This window comes from Oxyura jamaicensis, chromosome 2 (genome assembly GCF_011077185.1).
Source record: "Oxyura jamaicensis isolate SHBP4307 breed ruddy duck chromosome 2, BPBGC_Ojam_1.0, whole genome shotgun sequence".
In the NCBI taxonomy this organism is placed as follows: Eukaryota; Metazoa; Chordata; class Aves; order Anseriformes; family Anatidae; genus Oxyura; species Oxyura jamaicensis.
This window is the reverse complement of record NC_048894.1, coordinates 10626600-10645995: the sequence shown is the minus strand read 5'-3', so window position 1 is coordinate 10645995 and position 19396 is coordinate 10626600. Positions and strand designations below refer to the sequence as shown.

The 19396-nt window shown below is 39.2% G+C and overlaps 1 protein-coding gene across 5 annotated transcripts in view; it reads right to left on the bottom strand.

The window, feature by feature from the left end:
* ZMYND11 (zinc finger MYND-type containing 11) overlaps positions 1–19396 on the bottom strand; it is a 107692-nt gene that overhangs the window by 18608 nt on the left and 69688 nt on the right. For 2 of the 5 annotated variants that reach the window (XM_035316881.1, XM_035316882.1), the window contains exons 4-7: positions 13270–13314; positions 10305–10466; positions 542–619; positions 24–116 (exon numbers count right to left, since the gene is read on the bottom strand). In XM_035316881.1, coding sequence (XP_035172772.1) covers positions 24–116; positions 542–619; positions 10305–10466; positions 13270–13314 — 378 coding nt within the window. The remainder of the gene's footprint in view (positions 1–23; positions 117–541; positions 620–10304; positions 10467–13269; positions 13315–19396) is intronic. The other 3 variants (XM_035316884.1, XM_035316883.1, XM_035316885.1) reach the window with 3 other exon arrangements.

The window sequence follows — 19396 nt, the reverse complement described above, 5'->3', positions numbered from 1 at the left end:
AGTTAGAAAGCAAATCACTCTACCTCCTGTATAGTAGGAACGTCAACAGCTGAGTGCACCAGCCTCCGATACATTGGGTGTTTGTTGTCCTTCCCTTTCTTGTTTAAATCTATAGCCTGAAAGGACCATGAGACAGTGCAAGTTATTGCATTGAGAATCTGCTTAAAACATACACAGAAGATTAAAAAATTGCAATAGCTCGGAGTATTTCAGGTGGGGAACACACAAAGCACAACTATTCCTCTACGATCTTACACATTACATGCATCTCAAACCTGAAAAATGTCCATTTCAGAAGAGCTGACCCATGTCTTCAGAAGAGTTTATGCCCATGGCATAAGCTATTCCTGCCAGAATGATACTACTCTAAGCAATGAGACATGATAAACGTATGTTGAAATACACACACTGCTTATGACAAGGGAAATAAAATGACACCCTCTTGTAGCCCTCCTTCCAGCACAGTCACACATGACCAACAGCAGTACATCCCCTACAGCGCAACCCAACACTTGGATCAACTTTCCTGTTTCAGACTCACCCGCTCCTTCATACGAGAGACTATGAACCGCAGGTATGTGCTCATCTCTTGTTTGCTTGTGTTTTTCTTCTTGATACTCTGTCAAAGAAAGACAGGATCATATTATTATTTTAAATTTGACTTCAACATTCATCCACCAAAAACTTTATCAGTGTCACAACATTTCTTTGAAAAGGTAACTTTGGATCACAGTATATATCAAACATTTTTTTAGGGAAAATATTTTCTGGGAAATCAGTAACATTAACACTTGTCATAACAATCATACGTGTTGCTTTGAATTATGAGGACTTCAGCTATAGAATTACAGGTTTTATTTCCACTTATATTCATACTATTTTGTCAAATACGTAAAAAAGTGTATTAGAATAAAGTAATGAAGAAAGGCATTTTAGGGAGTATTTTAATTATCATTTTTTAAATTAGCAAGGCATTATTATTTTCAGTAAAATAAGAAATGATTTTTAAAAGAACATCCATTACTATCTATAAATTATGTGCTTACTAGGCAAACAGACTCTGTCTAGGACGGACTCAAATACTGCTCTAGCCAGTAAAAACTGCTCAAGAAATATTGCAGTTATTATTTTTTGTGGTTCTTTCCTCACAAAATCTAACCCAAATTCTGGAGCACAGACTGCTTCTTTTTAGCAGTTCAGGATCCAGAACTTTTCATCATCTTGGACTAGTACAGAGTCTCATCTCCACCATTAAAAGTCAATCCAGGCTAGTGGGAAGCAGAAAACATGCTGCTGAAAAGCAGGCGGCTCTCAAATGCCAAGTGTGCTGCTACAAACCAGCCTTTCCAACCTCTGGTCACAGCGGCTGTGTGCACAGCTGTGCGTGGCCTTACAACAGCTAGCTGAAGAGTGCTATCTCCTCCTTGCTCTTGCCTACAAGAGTTCTCCAAAACAAAAGCGCAGTGTATCAACAGCATTGGTTCCAGGCTTATTATCCTGCAGTCATTCTCAATCTCTCTCCAAAACGTGTACTCCTCCTCACACGTCTGAAATACACTGAGTGCCAAGCTGAGTTCTCCCCTTCTCATGCATCACATCACCACCTGTATGCAAACTGCGGGGACCATACTTTTCCTGCTACACCTGCCTCTTCAAATTTGCATGGTCTTTAGCAAGATCTGCATACTTAGGCAGATGCTGCTTAGCAAACAGTATTATTTATGATGCACAAGAAGAAACAGAATCCAGTTCACTATGTCCTAATAGGTAGCTAAGAGAGGTAAGAAGCTTATGAACTATTTTAATCATTAGGAGTGTGTTACTTTTACTGAAGCATTCATATCAGACCCTGAACATATAGAGGGAGGAGATATGTTGAGTACAGAGCAACTACTGTTACATATTTAATTGGCAGAGTATAAGTTACACACTAATACAAAAAAAGAAAATTAAAAAAAGAAAAAAAGAAATTTAACCAAATCTCCTCTGCTTATATTCCTCCTGAAAGACACTGAAGACACTCAAATCACAGGTTGGCCCTTGTGCTGCAGCAAGTATGTAACCTGTTCATCTCAGGATTGTACTTACTACCTCCTTAAATTAAATCAAAATTGTACATAGCACTACCAAGGGTAGGTGTTTATTCAATTGCTTAACGGTATGCAGAGAATCATTTAAACTGTGCTGAAATATTTCTACCTCACCATACCATGGCATATGCTGTACTGTTAATTGCTTCTGCCCCGTAATGATGAACCTACACGGGTCCTACAGCATGCAGAATACCACGATAGCTTGTTCCTGAGAGGACACTGCCACTATTGGGTAAAATGCAGTATTGTGGAAAAGGGCCAGCAGCAGGGCTTTCTAACACTTCTATCACATTTGAGCATTATTTTCACAGTGTTAATCATTCCCAGACCTTTCGCCCAAACTCTGGAACGAGACAGACTTTTCCTCTGTGCCGTATGTCTGAATCACTTTCTGTATGTTCACGTTGAAAGTAAACACGGCACGCAGCAGTCTGCCTTGAGAACGTGCATGATGCTTACATTCAATTCACCTAGTCAGTTTTGCATAAAACATTCCTACTCAAATGGAAACCCAAAGGTGCATTAAATTTTCTGCATTATGAAATGCTGCTGTCATTTTGTCGTTTTAGACAACAGAGTGCTGTATGCTTGCTAATGACACAGCATTTTAACAGATTGAGACTTATTAGGACACAATAAAATTGACTTGCAGAGACTAGTCCTCTTTTTGTGACATGGCTCTGAATTTATCATCCTTCACAAGTATTTCGAAATTCATGTGAACCTTTTCTCATGCCTGCTGGGCAAGACAGTTTGTAAGAGAATGTGTTAAGATAGATGGTTTACAGATTTATCCTTCAGATCGTAATGAAAGAAAGATAGCTGCTTTTGTATCGTTACTGATGTCAGCAATTAATATCATCCTAAGCACCAATGAAAATGATATAATTAGCTTGCCAATTTGGGCAAACTTGATTTTCTCCACTTTTCTTTCAATTCCCTATACTGATTTATTTTAAGAAAAAAATCGATCTTCAGGTTCTAAATACTGAAAGGTAATGAATTTAGGGAATAGAAGCCTACCAGCAAGCAAAACGTCTTTTTATGGCAAGGTTACTCACCCTCTGTAGAAAGTTATAATCAAACCACTTTATTCACTTTTCAGTAAAAGATTAGCCCTCTAGGAGGTACCATTAACACATTGTTTGGAAGTTATGATTGAAAATGTGTAATTAAAACAGAACAAAACAAAAGAATATATATTTTGAAGACTTGCAGTGTTCTTGGGGAAGTCAAACTAGAAAAACTTCAAGCAAGAAAATAGACAATATTAGATGGGCATATGATTTACGTAAAATTGAATTGCTTTGCTCTGACACAAGAATATGTACCCACTTTGGGGCCCCTTTATAGCCAGAGTGATATAAAGGCAAGTACAAATGCAAATCAGGTCTCTTAATTTCCTACTTTGGGGAATGGCAAACGATAATGATGGCTTGTGGTTTTGTACAAGTGGTAAGATCCACTGCACATCCTTTCCACCAGTCAGATCTACTAAGACACACTACTGCAACCCTTGCTTAAGTACAAGTTTATTTCAAAGAGGCTGCTAAGACTCAATTCACCCCAAAGAGAAGTTTCAGGATCTTTATACTTGCAGATATATTCTTTGTAGGTCGTATCATGTTAATATAAGGATTGCACTGGTTCTGGCTGGGGAGGGGAGGTTAATTTTCTTCACAGCAGCTGGTATGGTGCTGTGTGTCCGACTTGTGACCAAAACAATGCTGATAACACACTGATGTTTTAGCTATGGCTCAACAGTGTTTGCACAGCATCAAGGACTTCTGTGTTTCTCACCATGTCCCCCAGTGAATAGTGTGCTAGAGGCTGAGAGGGGATATGACCAGGTAGATGGCCCAAACTAACCAAAGAGATACCCCATGCCATGTGTCATCATGCTCATCAATAAAAAGGGAAAATTGGATGTGTAAAGAGGTAAGTCATCTTTTGCCCAGCTAATAGCCAGCCTTTGTTTGCATCACTTATTTTCTCTCTTCCACTTCTCAACAAGTTCTCTTACTCTTCCTTTCCTCTTCTCCTACCCCACTGAGGAGCAAAAGAGTGAGCAGCTGCATCATGCTTAGCTGCCCACCAGGGTTAGCCCCCAGCAAGGAAGATTTTTAAATCACTCCAATTTTTTAGAGAAATCCATGGCCTTTCTGTACTGAACCACAGTAAAGTGCAAGGCTTGGTCAGGCATACATATTTATATAGTGAATGCAGGAGTGAAGCCATAAACTTGACAACAGCAATCCTGGTGTAGAAGATTCATGAGACCTGTAGGTGGAAGGCCACAGCTACAACCTAACTCTGCTGGTGGGTGCAGGAAATGCTTTTATATGCTTTACTTGCTGTGCCCCATCTATTTCTTAGAAGCTAGTACCTGAAGGTTGGATTTTCATTGTTGCTGGTATTCAGTACACCAAATTAATAATACTGCTTGACCATTAAAGAGGGCAGCAATACACTGCAGCATGCAGGTGTGACTGTAAGTGACAGTCACTTCTGACATGCTTATAGTGCAGGAATTCACCACAAGACCTCATGAACACGAGGTTGGTAGCAGCCAGGGGAACTCCCAAGGAAGGCTCTGTCCTGCAGGAGCAGTTTATGATGGAAGTGATGGTCCTTCACACCCCATTAGCATGTAGCTAACCTGGGGTGACCATGGTCACTATGCTGAATTCCTGCAATTTTCCTTTTGAGAAGGAAAAAAAATAGAGACTGCATGGTGTAGGTCTGACAAGTGCAGAGTCAGTGGCAGCATTCTGTCTAGCTATAACCAACACAATGACATTTTCTCCTTACAGACTCCCATTAACCAAATTTTTTCCCTTCCTCCCTCAACTGTCACGTGTACATGCACTGAAGAGCTCCATGTATGGGTGAGAAAAAGTTCAGTGATGGATTAGGTGAAGGCTGCTCAATGACAGATACACATTACTAAGTCACCAGTTCCATTTTCAGAAGCGATTCAGGTTTCCAGGGTTGCATCCACAGAGAAGAGCTATGTGTACAAATCTAACATTTATCCACCACTGCTGTTTACAAACTCCCTTGGATTTATTTTTTTTTAGGGCTTAAATTTACAGAGGAATTTGGTGCTATATATGGAAAGCTTTACTTCTCTGCCATCCTCTCAAACTCTCTGCCCTGAGTCAGGCCCTCAGGTTTTCTGCACCAGTGAGAAAGTTATGCAGGCAAGACAACGGGTCACAGAGCAACCAGAGCCCTAACAGGGAACAGCCTGATCACCAAAACAACTGCCTGCAAGAACACAGCATAAGGCCTCCCTCTTTCAAGACTATATGCAGTTACACGAGACTTTTCAGACAGTTAGGTGCTTTTGGGGACATTACAGCTGAATCCACAAGCTAGTTTGTATTTGTATGATGCTTTCAGTACCTCTGAGTAAGAAGCACCACATAAATTACATACGCTTTTATGTGCACAGAGAAGCTGGTAAGAGGCTCCTCTAAGTGGAGGCTTCCCAGTTTCCCCACTACTGTGGGAAAAAAAATGCCTTATACTTTATTAAGTATGTCCTCTGCAGTGTCCAATTCTGCTGGCTCCCTGTTTTACTTCAGGGAGCATGGGGCTGTGAGGTGGATGGGAGAGGCCTGCCGAGCGCTAACACCCCCTCAGAGGTGGGCTCTGTGCCCCGAACCAGGTGGTGCTACCATCGGTCCTGTACCAGGCCCTCCCTTCACCACCCAATTCACTGCTATTTGTTGTGTACAACTGCCACGTTCATTAAATGTGTTTCATCATGCAGCTTTTGTACTGGGTTTGGCTGGGATACGTTCATTTTCTTCATAGTATCTCTGTGGTGCTATGTTTTGGATTTGTGACCAAAACAGCACTGGTGACAGGGATGTTTTAGCTGTTGTTGAGCAATGTAAGCAGAATCAAGGACTTTTCCATGTCTTGAGCTGACTTGCCAGTGAGGAGGCTGAGGGCACACAAACAGCTGGGAGGGGACACCGCCAGGAAAGCCGACCCCAACTGACTAAAGGGATATTGCACACCACAGGACATCAGGCTCACCAGTAAAAGCTGGAGGGAAGGAAGGGATAAGTGGTAACATTCAGAACTACACGGTTTGTTCTGTTAAACCTGATGAAGACTTGCTTTCCTGGAAAGGGCTGAAACCTGCTGCTGCTGGTGAATGAATGAACTTATTTTGCTTTGTTGGTGCGCACAGCTTTTGCTTTACCTATGAATCTGTATTTAGCTGAACCCACAAGTGTTCTCACTTTTGCTTTTAAATCTCTTCCCCATCCCACTGTGGGGAGGCATGTGAGTGGGTCTTTGAGGCTCAGCTGCCTGCTGAGGTCAACCCGTAACACTTATCTAACAAACTCCAAACGCTTACCTAACAAACTCAAACTTCCATAACACCCCATTAAAGTCAACACCATTCTCCATATTCTCTCTTCCATTCTTGTATTTTATATCCCTACCTTAACTGATCCTCCATCTAACTATTTGATCTGCTTCACTTAAGTACTCTTCATATTTCTACATTTGTAACCTTCCACTGTTTGTCACTCTCACTTGTTACATTATGTCTAACGTTGATTGTGAACTGCACGATGGTGTATTTTTACGTACTCTATGAAATGCTCAGTACAGTACCAGAACTCAGAAACAGCCTATTTATAGAATATGTATCAGCACAGCATTTGATATCTTAAGATCTACAGTCTACTTTGCTTGTATATACATAAAACAGAGAAATATTAAACCACCCACTACAATAGATAAATTGGTTATAGTTCCTTGTAAAGCACTAGCATAGGAGATCAATGTGTGAGCAGATGACTGCAAAAAAAAAATAAAATAACTACGAGTCAAGTGAAACCATGTGAATAATTCTTAGTTTCTGTTCCACAAATAAAAATGTATTCCTCTGGGACAAACAAAATAACCATGCAGATTTTTTCCTTTCTAAAAAATTAATTTATTTAATTATCTTTTTAAAGAAATAATCATAGTCAGTCATGCAACATGGGGTCAGTTTTCTCCTATTCGTATTTTTGTATACATCTATTTTCTCAAACGGAAAATTGAGTATTTTTGCAGTACATTCTGCACTTCTGAGGTGCTAAATTAACAACTATCGAAAATTAATTTTCTGTTTTTATCTAACCAAAGAGCAGCAATAGATGTACAAGTCTCCTGCATCCTTCAGAGACCCAGTAGACGAAACCTGTACTGAATGGACCATTCCAGTAGTGGGAAAAGTCTACTGCAATCTCTAAGCTCCCTTGATACCATTTTTCTCTTGTGACCTGTCTACCAGGAATTTTGCTGATAATACCAATTTATTTCACTTAAGACAATGATAAGTCAGCAGCCAGGGAAAACTTTCAATCACTGCAATGTGGTTTGAATTGAACTTTGTTTGACTCTCGTCTCCTGCTGAGAATTATGTAGGGTACAAAATATTCAGATCGGTATGGTAAAGTTAAAAAAAAAAAAAAAGGCCAGGAATGAGACATCCTTGCTTATGGATGCAGTGTAGAAAAACTGCCAGCAAGGAAACAGAGTTCAGAGCACAGCTTGCAAGGAACTGTTATAAACGGTATGGGAGGAAAAATATTTTAAAATTATGAACAAATCCTTGGCAATGTCCTTTATACAGTGTTTCTGAGTAGTCAAGTGTGCAAGATAAAGCTGCACAGGTTGATTGAACCAGTACAACCAGCAATTGTGAAACGAATAACCCAAAGGCTTGCTGACCTTGGCAGCATTACAGAAGCAATCTTTACATAAGAATGAAGTGTTCTTAGATTATTTCTCCTAATATATAAGGTTTCAAACATACTTCTGCTTCACTTCTGTAAAGAGCTTTGAGATCCCCTGGTAAAATGTGCTATGTCCAGTCACAAGAATAAACTATAAAAATATATGCATCTCTTTGTCCCAGCTATTACTTTTCTCGAACACACATATTTACTGCTGATAATGCAAAGTAAATCCCATTGCCATTATGCAAGACAGTTAAGCTCTGTTATGTCCTCTGGATATCAGCCAGAGCTCTCTAAACTACCATAGTTTTTTGAGTATAGGCCTCTCTATCTCTTTTAAAATAAAATCAGAGCAGTCAGCTCCTCGGAAGGTGGGGGGAAAGTACTGGAAGGACACTGCAACCTAACAACAGGATGCTAATTCCCATGATGAACCAGACCTCTCCCTTGCTTCAAGGGACTGTGCAAGTCCCAGTTTGCAAAATTAGGGCTTCAAACGAGTTGGATTAATTACCAGGAGAGTAGGAGATATGAGCACAAGGGGAAAAGGGATGCCATGGTATTGAGGATGGCAATATTCTTGTAAGTAGGTTGATCATCATCTGAGGCGCTGAGCAAGCCAAAGGTCTCTGGGGCAGGAAGTGTGTAACCCCAAAACCTCTCCTTAGACTTTGTATAATAAAAAGGGAACCAATATGCAAAAAAAAAGAAAAAAAAAAAAAAAAAAAAAAAAAGGGAACATTGATTCCTAAGTTTCATAGCTTTTTCTTAAAGGTAAACATTTGTTTAGTATCATTGCCATAGAGGATCTCAAAGCCCTAGGATGAAAGCCAAACCAATCTCAAAGCTGACCCCTCTACGTATCTGTGCATGCTGTGTACAGTGATTCATCTCTTCCATCCTGATGACATCCATCTTACAAGATGGATAAGCCACCATACAAGGTGGCTTAAATCACAGTCTCTCCTTTCACCAGATGTCATCTAAAATTGTTTGTAAACTAGAATGGAGACGGGATCTGGTTTATCTAAGCATTTACAAGAGCTATCAATATTTATTATGAGAATCAACAATTATTAGAGATTTAATTAAAAATCTAAAAGCAATTCACCTATATATGACCACTTGTTGTTTTTAACAGAGGGAATATTGAGTAGCTAAATTAAATGATGGTATTTCAATGAAGGAAGATACAGTACATGTCCTTATTCTTAACTGTTCCTTGCCTCCTTATTCTTAACTGTTCCCTGCCAGCACTATTTCTTCCTTCCCTTCCACTCATTGAGCCAGGCTCAATTTTCTTATTTTCTTTATTTCTTTAAACCCTGAGAGCTCCCAATGTGAGGCAGAAGTGTCGGGTTTTTACAACTGGTTCTAAGGCAACAGCAGTCAGAAAGTATTGTTTTGAAACAAAACAATCCACATGTTTTAAAAAACTGCTTCTCTGCACTAGGAAGCACCCGAAGCCTTACACTGCTTGCAGCACAGAAGGTCGGTCCTCCACAGCTAGATCTAAGCTTTTACCAAGGGAGCTTCTTTTCCCTCCAGCAAGCCAAGGCAGAGGGCAACTGGCAGAGTTTTATGCATTTGAATACCAACAATTTCATTTTAATCATTCATATGCATTTTTCCCTCTTTAAGGAAGCCTAGAGATGTGGTGTGCTGTGGGAGGTTACACAGAGATGACAGCTGTAAGGAGATGTATCTGGCTGATTCAAGGCCAGGTACCAGCAAGCACTACCATGACAAATGTCTAGTCTTCTAATAACATGCAGATAACATACCCGCTCGTTCTTCTATGGTATATATGAAATAACTGTCTCCCTACAACATTTGTAAGAAAAGCAATTGTAAAGAGAAAGCAATATAGATACAGATGCTATGGCTGAAATCCATTTTTTTTTTTGTTTTGTTTTTTTTTTTTTTGTTTGTTTGTTTTGGTGCCAATTCAATGCACAGAAGTGAGAGGCAGGATTTCACCCCATGGTTTTTGATACTGCCATTGTCAGTAATATGATTGTGGCTTTGTAATGTGAAATATGATTCCAATAAAATATTAAGAATGCAGTCATCAAAATATAAAAAAAATACATTATGATTCATTAAAATGAGGTTAAGTAAAAACAGTAGCATCTTATACAGCAATTTGTTTACTTGTGTTGAAGATTTCCACCATATCCTGCATTCATACATTGCATACATCCGTACACACATACCCACACAGTATGTACTGTGTGCTTTCAAATGCGTAAGTAAAACTTGCCGGAGTCTTCAAAAATAACCATCTGCTACATGCACCATATTTTGGTACCTCTGTACAGATGCTCTATATGTACCATTGTTTAAATATTCGGTTCTTTATCCATTAACCTGGCCAGACCATCTGGACACCTTAATGAAACTATTAATGAATATCAATCCTCTAATCAGCACATGAAAGCTCGTAGGTACTCACCCTGCAAACTGGGCACTGCCAGTGACTACTGCTGTCTCTAAGCCTGAACTCATCAGACAAACACTTGGAATGATACACACGAAAACACAGGTCACATATCAACACCTCTCCAGGCAAATGGCATTCAAAACAATACCAGTCATGATTTTCTGTTTCCCAGTCCTACAAAAAATACAAAATATTTTGGTATGATATTCTGTCAAAATCTGCAGGAACTAAGAACAAAATTGATATGTCTTGAAATCCAGCAGCAATTAGACATTATAAACAATTTAAGAAGTATATAATGTTTAAAAAACAGGGGAAAATCTACATGCTTAAAGATCTTCATCAATTTAATACATACTAACTCCAATAGCATGTGAATGCCAAGTTTTAGTTTTTTCAAGTGTCTGATTAGTAACATAATTTCAAATATGAGCTCTGTCCACAGTGAAAAGTGGGTTTGTTTTCTACCTTCGTGTAAAACACTGTTGTCAACCTCTCTGTATTAGACTACAAACCAAAGTTTGTGCACCTCAATAGACCATACCTACTTCCTTGGACTATTTCCCCTCGTTTTGATTGTTACGGTATATTGCCAACTGTAATATTCAGAAGGGTGGCCCCTTCCAGTCTTTACTCTCTTAAAACTGACAACTTTTCAGTATCAAAGTGTTGAGTCACAAGGAATAAATGAAATCATGAACCTATTACTGCAAGAAATGTTTCTGCTAAGCAATCCCAATACAGTTCAAAAAATAGAAACAGTTTTCACTTGCAGTGCCCAAAAGCACTAGGCTTCTTCCTGAAATGTCCTACAGAAAACAAAGGATATGGTTCTGTTGATGCACAGATGTCTTTAATACACTCTTTCTTGAAAATTCAACCCCAATGGCCAAATTCTGACCTTTGAAACATGTGCATAAGCTTTGCTGAAGTAAATGAGAGCAGCATGCATATAATTTGGAGGAAGAATTTTGCTCTAGGAATCTGTAGCGCTAAAACCAGACAGAATTGCCAGTGGCCACCGTTAAATGTTTGTGTTATCTGAAATGCCACACTTTTCCCTACACTTGGAAGACAAAATAGCTGTCATATCTCAGATAAAACTCCCTATGCCTTTTAAAGTCAAATGTCACTTTTCAATGGGTTCAGATCTCCGAAAAAAATTACTCCTACTCTTCACTAAATTATCTTGATAAAAATCTGGCCAAGGTATTTTTAATGTCCTGCTGTAAAGGTGGAGTTAGCAATTCCCACCAGTGGCCAGACCAGGCATCTGTGCCATCCTCCCTTTCCTATGCCTGGCAACTGCTGGCACCTAGGCTGGGGTAAGAAGCGACACGAAGTGGAGCTGCCAGTCCCTTAGGCTGAAGAGCAGCTGTGTCGTGTAACTCATCTGAGCAGAGCCCCTCACAAATATATGAGATTTCTGGACAGCCTCAACCCAAATCACCTACACGAAAGTTTATACACCATGAACGTTGGGGCAGTGAGCTTAGGGAAATAAGAAAAACAAACAAACAATAACAATCCCTTAACCTATGATTTTTAACTTAGAACTTTGCCCTCCTTTGTTGTTCAGATTAACAGTGTAACTTGACTCTAACGTGTTGTTTTTTTCTTTTTCTTATTTAATTTTATGTCAATTCTGTATACTTCAGAATGGCAAAACAATACCACTTAATCTGGCTATAAAGAACGTATTCTCATTTCACCAAATCTTTCCCCTTCCACAAAGTCCGGTGGCAGAACATGTTGGGAATCCTTTCTTTGCAATATTTTAGAAATAACTAAAGATACTGCATTGTAGATGCATCTGAATTCTCTGTAGATTGACAAAAATCAGGATGAAATATTGTCTTAAAATTCTTTTATATTTAGAGTAATACTTATCTTCTTTATGAAACTACAAAAATAATAAACAAATCAGATAGCAATGAAAGGCCAATTAAGCAAGAAAGAGAATCAGTTTTGATTAAAGTTTTATCCAGATAAAAATCAAATGGAGAAGAGCCCAATAGGTTCTGGCTACTGAGGAATTCTACTGAAGAATCAGAATTCCAGGATTTTTCCTTTTTATTTGTTACTTATTGGTAGATCCCAGATATTCCATTGTTAGGAAATATACTGGCAAAGAGACGTGGAATTTAATAAACATACGGAAATATATTTGCTGGCAAGAAAAAATCATGCACTCAAGCCAGAAACCATGACGTTAAATAAAACACCAGAAGCAGCTTCCCTCAGTATTCCCACTCCAAAGTTTTGAAAACATCATTATGTCTAAATATAAACACCTAGGATTTTCATAGGAAAGATTTTTAGTTTAATGCAGTATATTTAGTGCATAAGTATACATAAAAACATTCATTTATGCAATATATTGGTAAAGTTAATTAAGAAAATAAAAAAGATACATAGCCCTTGTGAGAAACTACACTATTGACTTCAATAGCAAGGTCAGAGGCATTAATTTTGCTCCAACAGCAGTGCAATGTTACTGCTTCTCTTGGTTTACATCGGTTTGGATGGGAGGCGAATGTGCTCCCAACATATTTTATTATTATTATTATTATTATTTTCATGCAGGAGGTCAGATTCATTAAAATAGCTCAAACTCTGACTGCCAGCTCTCGGGCTAGGCCGGGTCAAAATGCTCGGCCAGCTGCAAGCCCGGTTAAGTCTGCATTTACGCAACACACCACCAGGTGTCATCAGCCACTCCAAAAATGACTGATTAAAGGGCAACCATTGTAACAACATCTTGAACTGTAACGTGTGAGTAACCACTTCCAGCCCCCAGGAGAGAGAAAAAAATCAGCAAACTATATACATACATAATGTAGACTAAACTCAGAATTGGAAGTGATGTGGATGATGGTGGTGGTTAATAGAGTAAACTAAGCTATCCTAATGGAAGACAGAAACGTAATAGAAAATATGACAGAATTCAAAACCACATAGTGCAAAAATTGTTCACCTTGTTTTTTGCTGCTGTCTGGGAAAAAGGCTGCATACCGTAGGCCTTTCAAAATAAAAACAAAACAAACTTTGTATCTATACTGTGATCCATCCGATTATCAGGATATACACAAGGCTAGAAAGAATTCATGCACAGTGACCAGGAAATCAATCTGTTACTTCTAACATCTGGTTGCAAACATTTCCTCCTGCATTTCTTCAATGCTACCTAATGCTTTAACCAAATTTTGTTTCTTTTCAACATCCCACATACTTATATGATCAAAAGAACCCAGCACCCCATCTTCTGCCCCATATGCACACCCACCACCAGGCCAACTTAAAAATCTTCAAGAACATTAATTATTGTTAATTAACACACCCTCTTTGATACATAAATCTGCGTTGGGCATCTACAAAAGACCCCTGTAACGTAATGTACTGTGTAGGCAGTGACCCCAACAAAACCAAAGCAACGCTTCTTCAATGCATACAAACAAAAATTAAATCATCGCTTTCTCGACAAGACTCACGGTCCTTATTTTTTTACAAAAGGTGATACATTTTCCCCGGGCCATGCAGAACAAAGGAAGGATCTCCGCCACAGGGACTCAATTTGCCAATCCCCTCATTCCCTGAGGAAGGGCAGGGAAAGCCCCTTGGGTCACGGTGCTGGCGGATGAAGGGAATCCTCTGCCGGCAGGAGCCGGCTGCCCAAGCTCAGCAGCACCCAGCGGCTGGCCGCAACCCTCCGGAGGGCGCGGATCTGGCAGCAGAGCTGCATAGCTCAGATGTACCAGGAGGCCTTCCCCCTCATTTTACTCAGCTGCCCATCGCATTTGTAGATATATGAATTAGCAGGGCAGCAAATGTCTGTTTGGGGGATTGTATTTGATAGCCGAAGAGCTATGCTCTGTTAAGCAGAGTGGGATCTAGTGGTGATATGGGTCACTTGTGGTCACTTGTTCTTTACATTCTAATCAGTCAAACACGGTATCATAAAGGTCACTTTGCGCTGACACGAACAGCAGTTGAAATTTCTCAGCAACACGAAGCAATGCAACAATTCTGAAATATGGCTTAATTGATGACTGACACATAAGCTTACTTTTCTGTGATTTGTCTTAAGTTGGTTGTCTTAAAGCAAATAAATAAATAAATTCTGGAAATACAGAAAAATAACATGGGACAGAAAATGTCAGGCTATCCAGAACATTTGACAATTTAAATACAGAAAACCCAACAGAAAAGAATGAATCATCATGCCGTAGCCTTTACTGTAAAATAAAATATATAGTTGTTGTCAAGGAAAGAATAATTTTAGTGCATAAAGAAAATGTGCATTATAATGCAAATGTACATGGAAAAGAAATGCTTACTCATTAGTAATGGAGATTTACTTAGCTGTAATTGAAATAGGGAATCTGTATGTTGGAGAATGTGACAATCTGCTGTACAATTAGCATACCATTAAGTAGGAGATGTGAAGCACATACTGACAGTAAAATTAACAATAACTTAGAGGTCACAACTGGAACAATTAGGTCACTCCCATACCTTACCAAGCCCGTAATTATTGAAGAAAAAAAGAAAAAAAAGGTAAAAACAAAGAGTACATTTTTATTTTCCTATAATTTATAAGTAGTCATAGCACATGAAAACAATATAACCTCCTCTTTAGATTTTGTCTAAAAGGACCACTTTGCCTTTTTATAATGCATATGCCATTAACATAACTCATTTCTTACCTGTTAATCTGTTTTCTCCAAGTCCCTTAATGGTAGCCCAGATACTCGGTAATAAGTCACTCTACTATCAGGTGGAGAGAGGAAAAGGGAGGGGGAAAAAAAGGCAAAACTCTATTCTTGAAACTCCCCTTTATGGGGATTTGCTGGTTTCACACTGTTGGACTAGATTTCCCAAGCCATCCAAATTATGGCTATCCTTTGGACCCAAACAGTAAGCTAAAAAAAAAAGGGGTCACATAGATGGGAAAAACAATTATAAGTCAGTTATTTGGCGCAATCATGTTTATTTATGAATAACATACATACAGTTCTGTTGTCCTAAATTCAGTATGACGCAAATGAAGGAAAGCATTTTCCATGGAGCTCATGGTTCCCAGCCTTTTCCTGCGTGGCACTTTGTCCCATAGCACTCTTTCAACTTTTTTTTTTTCCCAGGTGTTCTGTTTCAAGTGCTTCTCCAGAGTTTCTTTGCTGCTTACCTATGTGCTGCTGTGGTGTTTCTCTGTAACTCTCATACACACCCGTGCACACAAAGCTCCTTCCAGATTACTGCATATTTATTCAGACCTACCTGTGTGCAAAGTCGTGGTCAGCCCTGTACAGTGTCTGTGGCTTAAACAGTCCCTACATTTCCAGCTGTCTAACTAAAAAAGAACTTAAAACAGCTTTTTTTAACATTTAGTCTAGAGGAAGAGTATTAAGGAATACACTGTAAGATTTCACCCAGACTGTATCATAACAACACTTTTGGTCTGTCACAGTACAGGAATCTAGAATGGCAACAAGGTCCAAGGCAGCAGAAAGAAGTCATTTCCAAAATAAAACCTATTTGAAAATAGTAGCGTGCTATATTTATTTAAAGACATTTTCAAATCACCAATCCAAAACTTTAGTGGAATCTTTTCCTGATTATTTTGTAACCCTTTAGAAACTGGAAAGAATCTCAACGAATGAGTTCCTACGATTCCTGAAATCTTACGAGATAATTTGGCCATGCTCAATTTAAAGACGCTATTCCTGAGGCAAATGTTCCGGATTCAGTTTCTTCAGGGGTATTTCAGGATTCAGGAACAGTCACAAGGAACACTTCTTTCCTTTGATTCCTTCAGCTAAGAGAGAAGCTTTTAAAGTTTTGGATTCCGCTGTTCATGTCTCTTAGTTGGCTCTCAGTATCTCTTCACCAGAATCAAACAGAAGTTGACTACCAGTCTGTATCAAGTAGACGGATAGATCAAAAGAAATGCCTCCCACAAGGACTACACACTCCTTTTTCACATCTTGCATTTTGCAACCTATATCCATCATCATCTGCTGGTGGGAAGAACTTCCTATCTTCTGTACTTAATCTTTCATATTTCAAACTTCCTGAGGCAAATGGAAAGCCTTTGTTATGATAGCAAGAGGTGGTACTGCATTCTAGCATGAGTATGTCTACAATACCATCACTCAATCTAAATTTTCGTCAGTATCTGAGTCCTCTCCCTAAGAGGTCCCAGGGCATGCTGCACTTTAAACAAAATCGCAAAGCAATAGCTATTGCTAAACAAATTTTCCATTGTTAATCTACCAGTTCCTTTCTGTCTTTCTCAGGCAGCATCTGAGCTTTTTCTATCCAAGCTTTTTGACTACACATGAGCTTTGCTACAGGTAATTGTTAAAACTTTGCAGTGCATTTTTCAGTCTTCATGATTCACAAATGTAATGAACTACTGTAGGGCTGCACTATCTACAGCACTCCTGTCCTCCAGCATAAAACCTGAAGGAAATGCGTCTTACATTTGCTCTAGATAGCTACTACACCCTTAAATTATTGGTCTGTTCATCAACAATTCTCTCAGAGCATAAATATCTGAATCTGTGTCCCATACTAAAGCACTCTGAAAGGGGTGCAGACAAGAGCAGGTGCAAGAGCCCTTAAGGACTGTGGAAATGCTAAATAAGCCATGTTCAACCTTGAAGTGTCTCCCACTATCCACTGCTTTTGCACTGCTGTTGAACTTCCAAGTGACTGCTTTGTAATAAAAGTTTCACAAAATGTGCCTGTTCATCTATGGAGCTGGACAAGGCAGATCTGTACTCCTTTCTTCAGAGGAAGACTAGCAGTTATGCACCTAGAACAAGCACAGTTGCCTCTTTTTAAAGCATGCTGTATCTCACTGGGCACAGTCCCCAGTAAGAAATCTTACCACGAATCACGAGCAGATGTGTTGGTTTTCATCAAGACAGTAGAGTGTATTAAATACTACCTGGGTCTAGCAAATGCAATGAGCCATGGAGCACCATTCCCATTGTTTTCAAACACAGTGGAGACGCTGCATGTTTTTCTCTGCAGGTCCTAGACTGTTGTGAGGGCAGTCTTCTTCCTGCCCTTTGGGTCAGCCTTCTCTTCATGACACAACATCCTTGGCTCCATCTATTTCTCAGTGAGCAAGAATCCTCCTGTAAACTTTCTGCATTCAGTACCCCCACTGAATCTGCTCTTCTCTTTTCTTCATCACCACGACGGGTAAGGCTCGGAACTGAAGAAGGCAAGATTAATTGCTTGATGGCTCAGAGGACTTATCCATCTTTGCAGCAGGTAAATAGTGAGCTAGCTGTTTAATAAAGTATTTCTCTTTTATCATTGCTGTACAGGATCCATACTTGATCAGGATGATTGCTTTACAATGATAAAGCTTCTTAGATCATCCCATGTTTTACATTTAACGTTAGAATAAATTCAGCATCAAAGTAAGCTCATTTTCTCCCCAGTAGTTTCCTTGTATATATGTATTTACTAAACACGTTGGCTGCTGTTTTGCTTGGTATTTTTTTCCTGCTGCTTTTGCTCATCAGAAGTGCTCAGCAAATAAGCAAGCATCCATCTCTTCTTCAAAGCCAAAAAGATGTCAGCAGCTAGAATCCCTTTATGAAAATTGTTTCACTTTATCTTCTTCCTTTTCTAAAACCCTACTGCAGCAAGTAGCTACAATGACCTGTGCTTTTACAGACAGGATAATCTGTCCATTGCAAATCAGTTGCCTTCTTATAGATCCTTTCCTTTGATGACCTGGGCTTCATCTTTAAAATGGATTTCCACAAACTGACTTTGTAGGACGCTTTGTGGTATTCATTACTTACACTTTATCACAAAAAGAAATCCAAAGCTATAATGACTTCATATGTCCCCACAACTACCTAGTCATCTTGCTTAACCTCAAGTACTTTATTTATTTATTATGGCTCATTTCAAACGGATTTTCAGAATATCAGCCAACAACTAATTCGTTCCATTATTTTTAATTTCTCTCACTATAGAAATCATTTTTATCCTGAAAAGAGCATAAAATAAACAGTCAGGAGACAGACCAAGATCTCTTTCTCTGTAATATGTATTAAACACACATGCATTTATAGGCTCGTGATAATCCATTTTCATTTTCTTCACTGGTAACTGCTTCCAGTTCTGATGCACACATGCAAGAAGACTCAGGTTCTGCAGTGAGCCTCTCCGTACTCTTTTGGCTTTCTTTCATTGAGTTTAATCTGCAAGCCCAAGTTTGTCTAATTAATTTATTGCCAGTTTGTCTTAGAAGTCTTCTGTTTCTGGCAAGAAACCGCCAAAGTCTTCTCTGGCTGCTTGCCACGACAGGTAGATTTTTATTCCCTCTCCTATCTTGTAGTTACGTTCTGGCCAGTTCAAGGTGATTGGCTCCGAAGTACAGAGCCGGTCTCTAACTCCCAGAGCTAACGAAGAAGGAAACTTTTTCCAAGAAGTGTAGCAGCATGCCAGCAGCCAAAACAACTGCTAAAATCCCTCTGTGTTTATCTTCTCAGCCTATGAGCTGTGTTCCTGAAGCAATGAATAAATCTCAGTTTCCCTCCCCAGAAGATCACGTTTGGGTAGCAGTAGTATACATTATTTGAGGTGAGGCAATGCGAGCATTCTCCTCCAGGATATTAGAAATAGAATATGATCTTAAATGAAAATAATTTTTTTTTCCTTCTTCGTGTTCCAAGTGAGTTCAAGGTTAATAGAAACTTGCAACTTATCTGCTCAGAAACTGGATTCCCTTCTGCTATTAATGTCACCATTTTTTACTTAGGTTGAACCAAGAGGAGGTTTGCAGGCTATTTTCATTAGGGAGATAAATCAGTGATGGACTGAAGTATTTATTAGGTGCAGTGCCTTTTATTTCCACATTATGTATGTGAAGGTTTTGTTCTTTTTCGACACAGGATGAATCCAGATCAGGAAAAAAGAAACAAAAAACAAAAACCAGCCACTATTTCCTTGTAGTTCCAAGCCTCTTTCCAAGAAGCACTGTGCACAAAAGGGCTCGCCCTCCACTCTTCTTTCTTAGCATATGTTTACATTGCTTTCCTGGCCATATCTTCTCCATGAGATTTTGTAGTGTT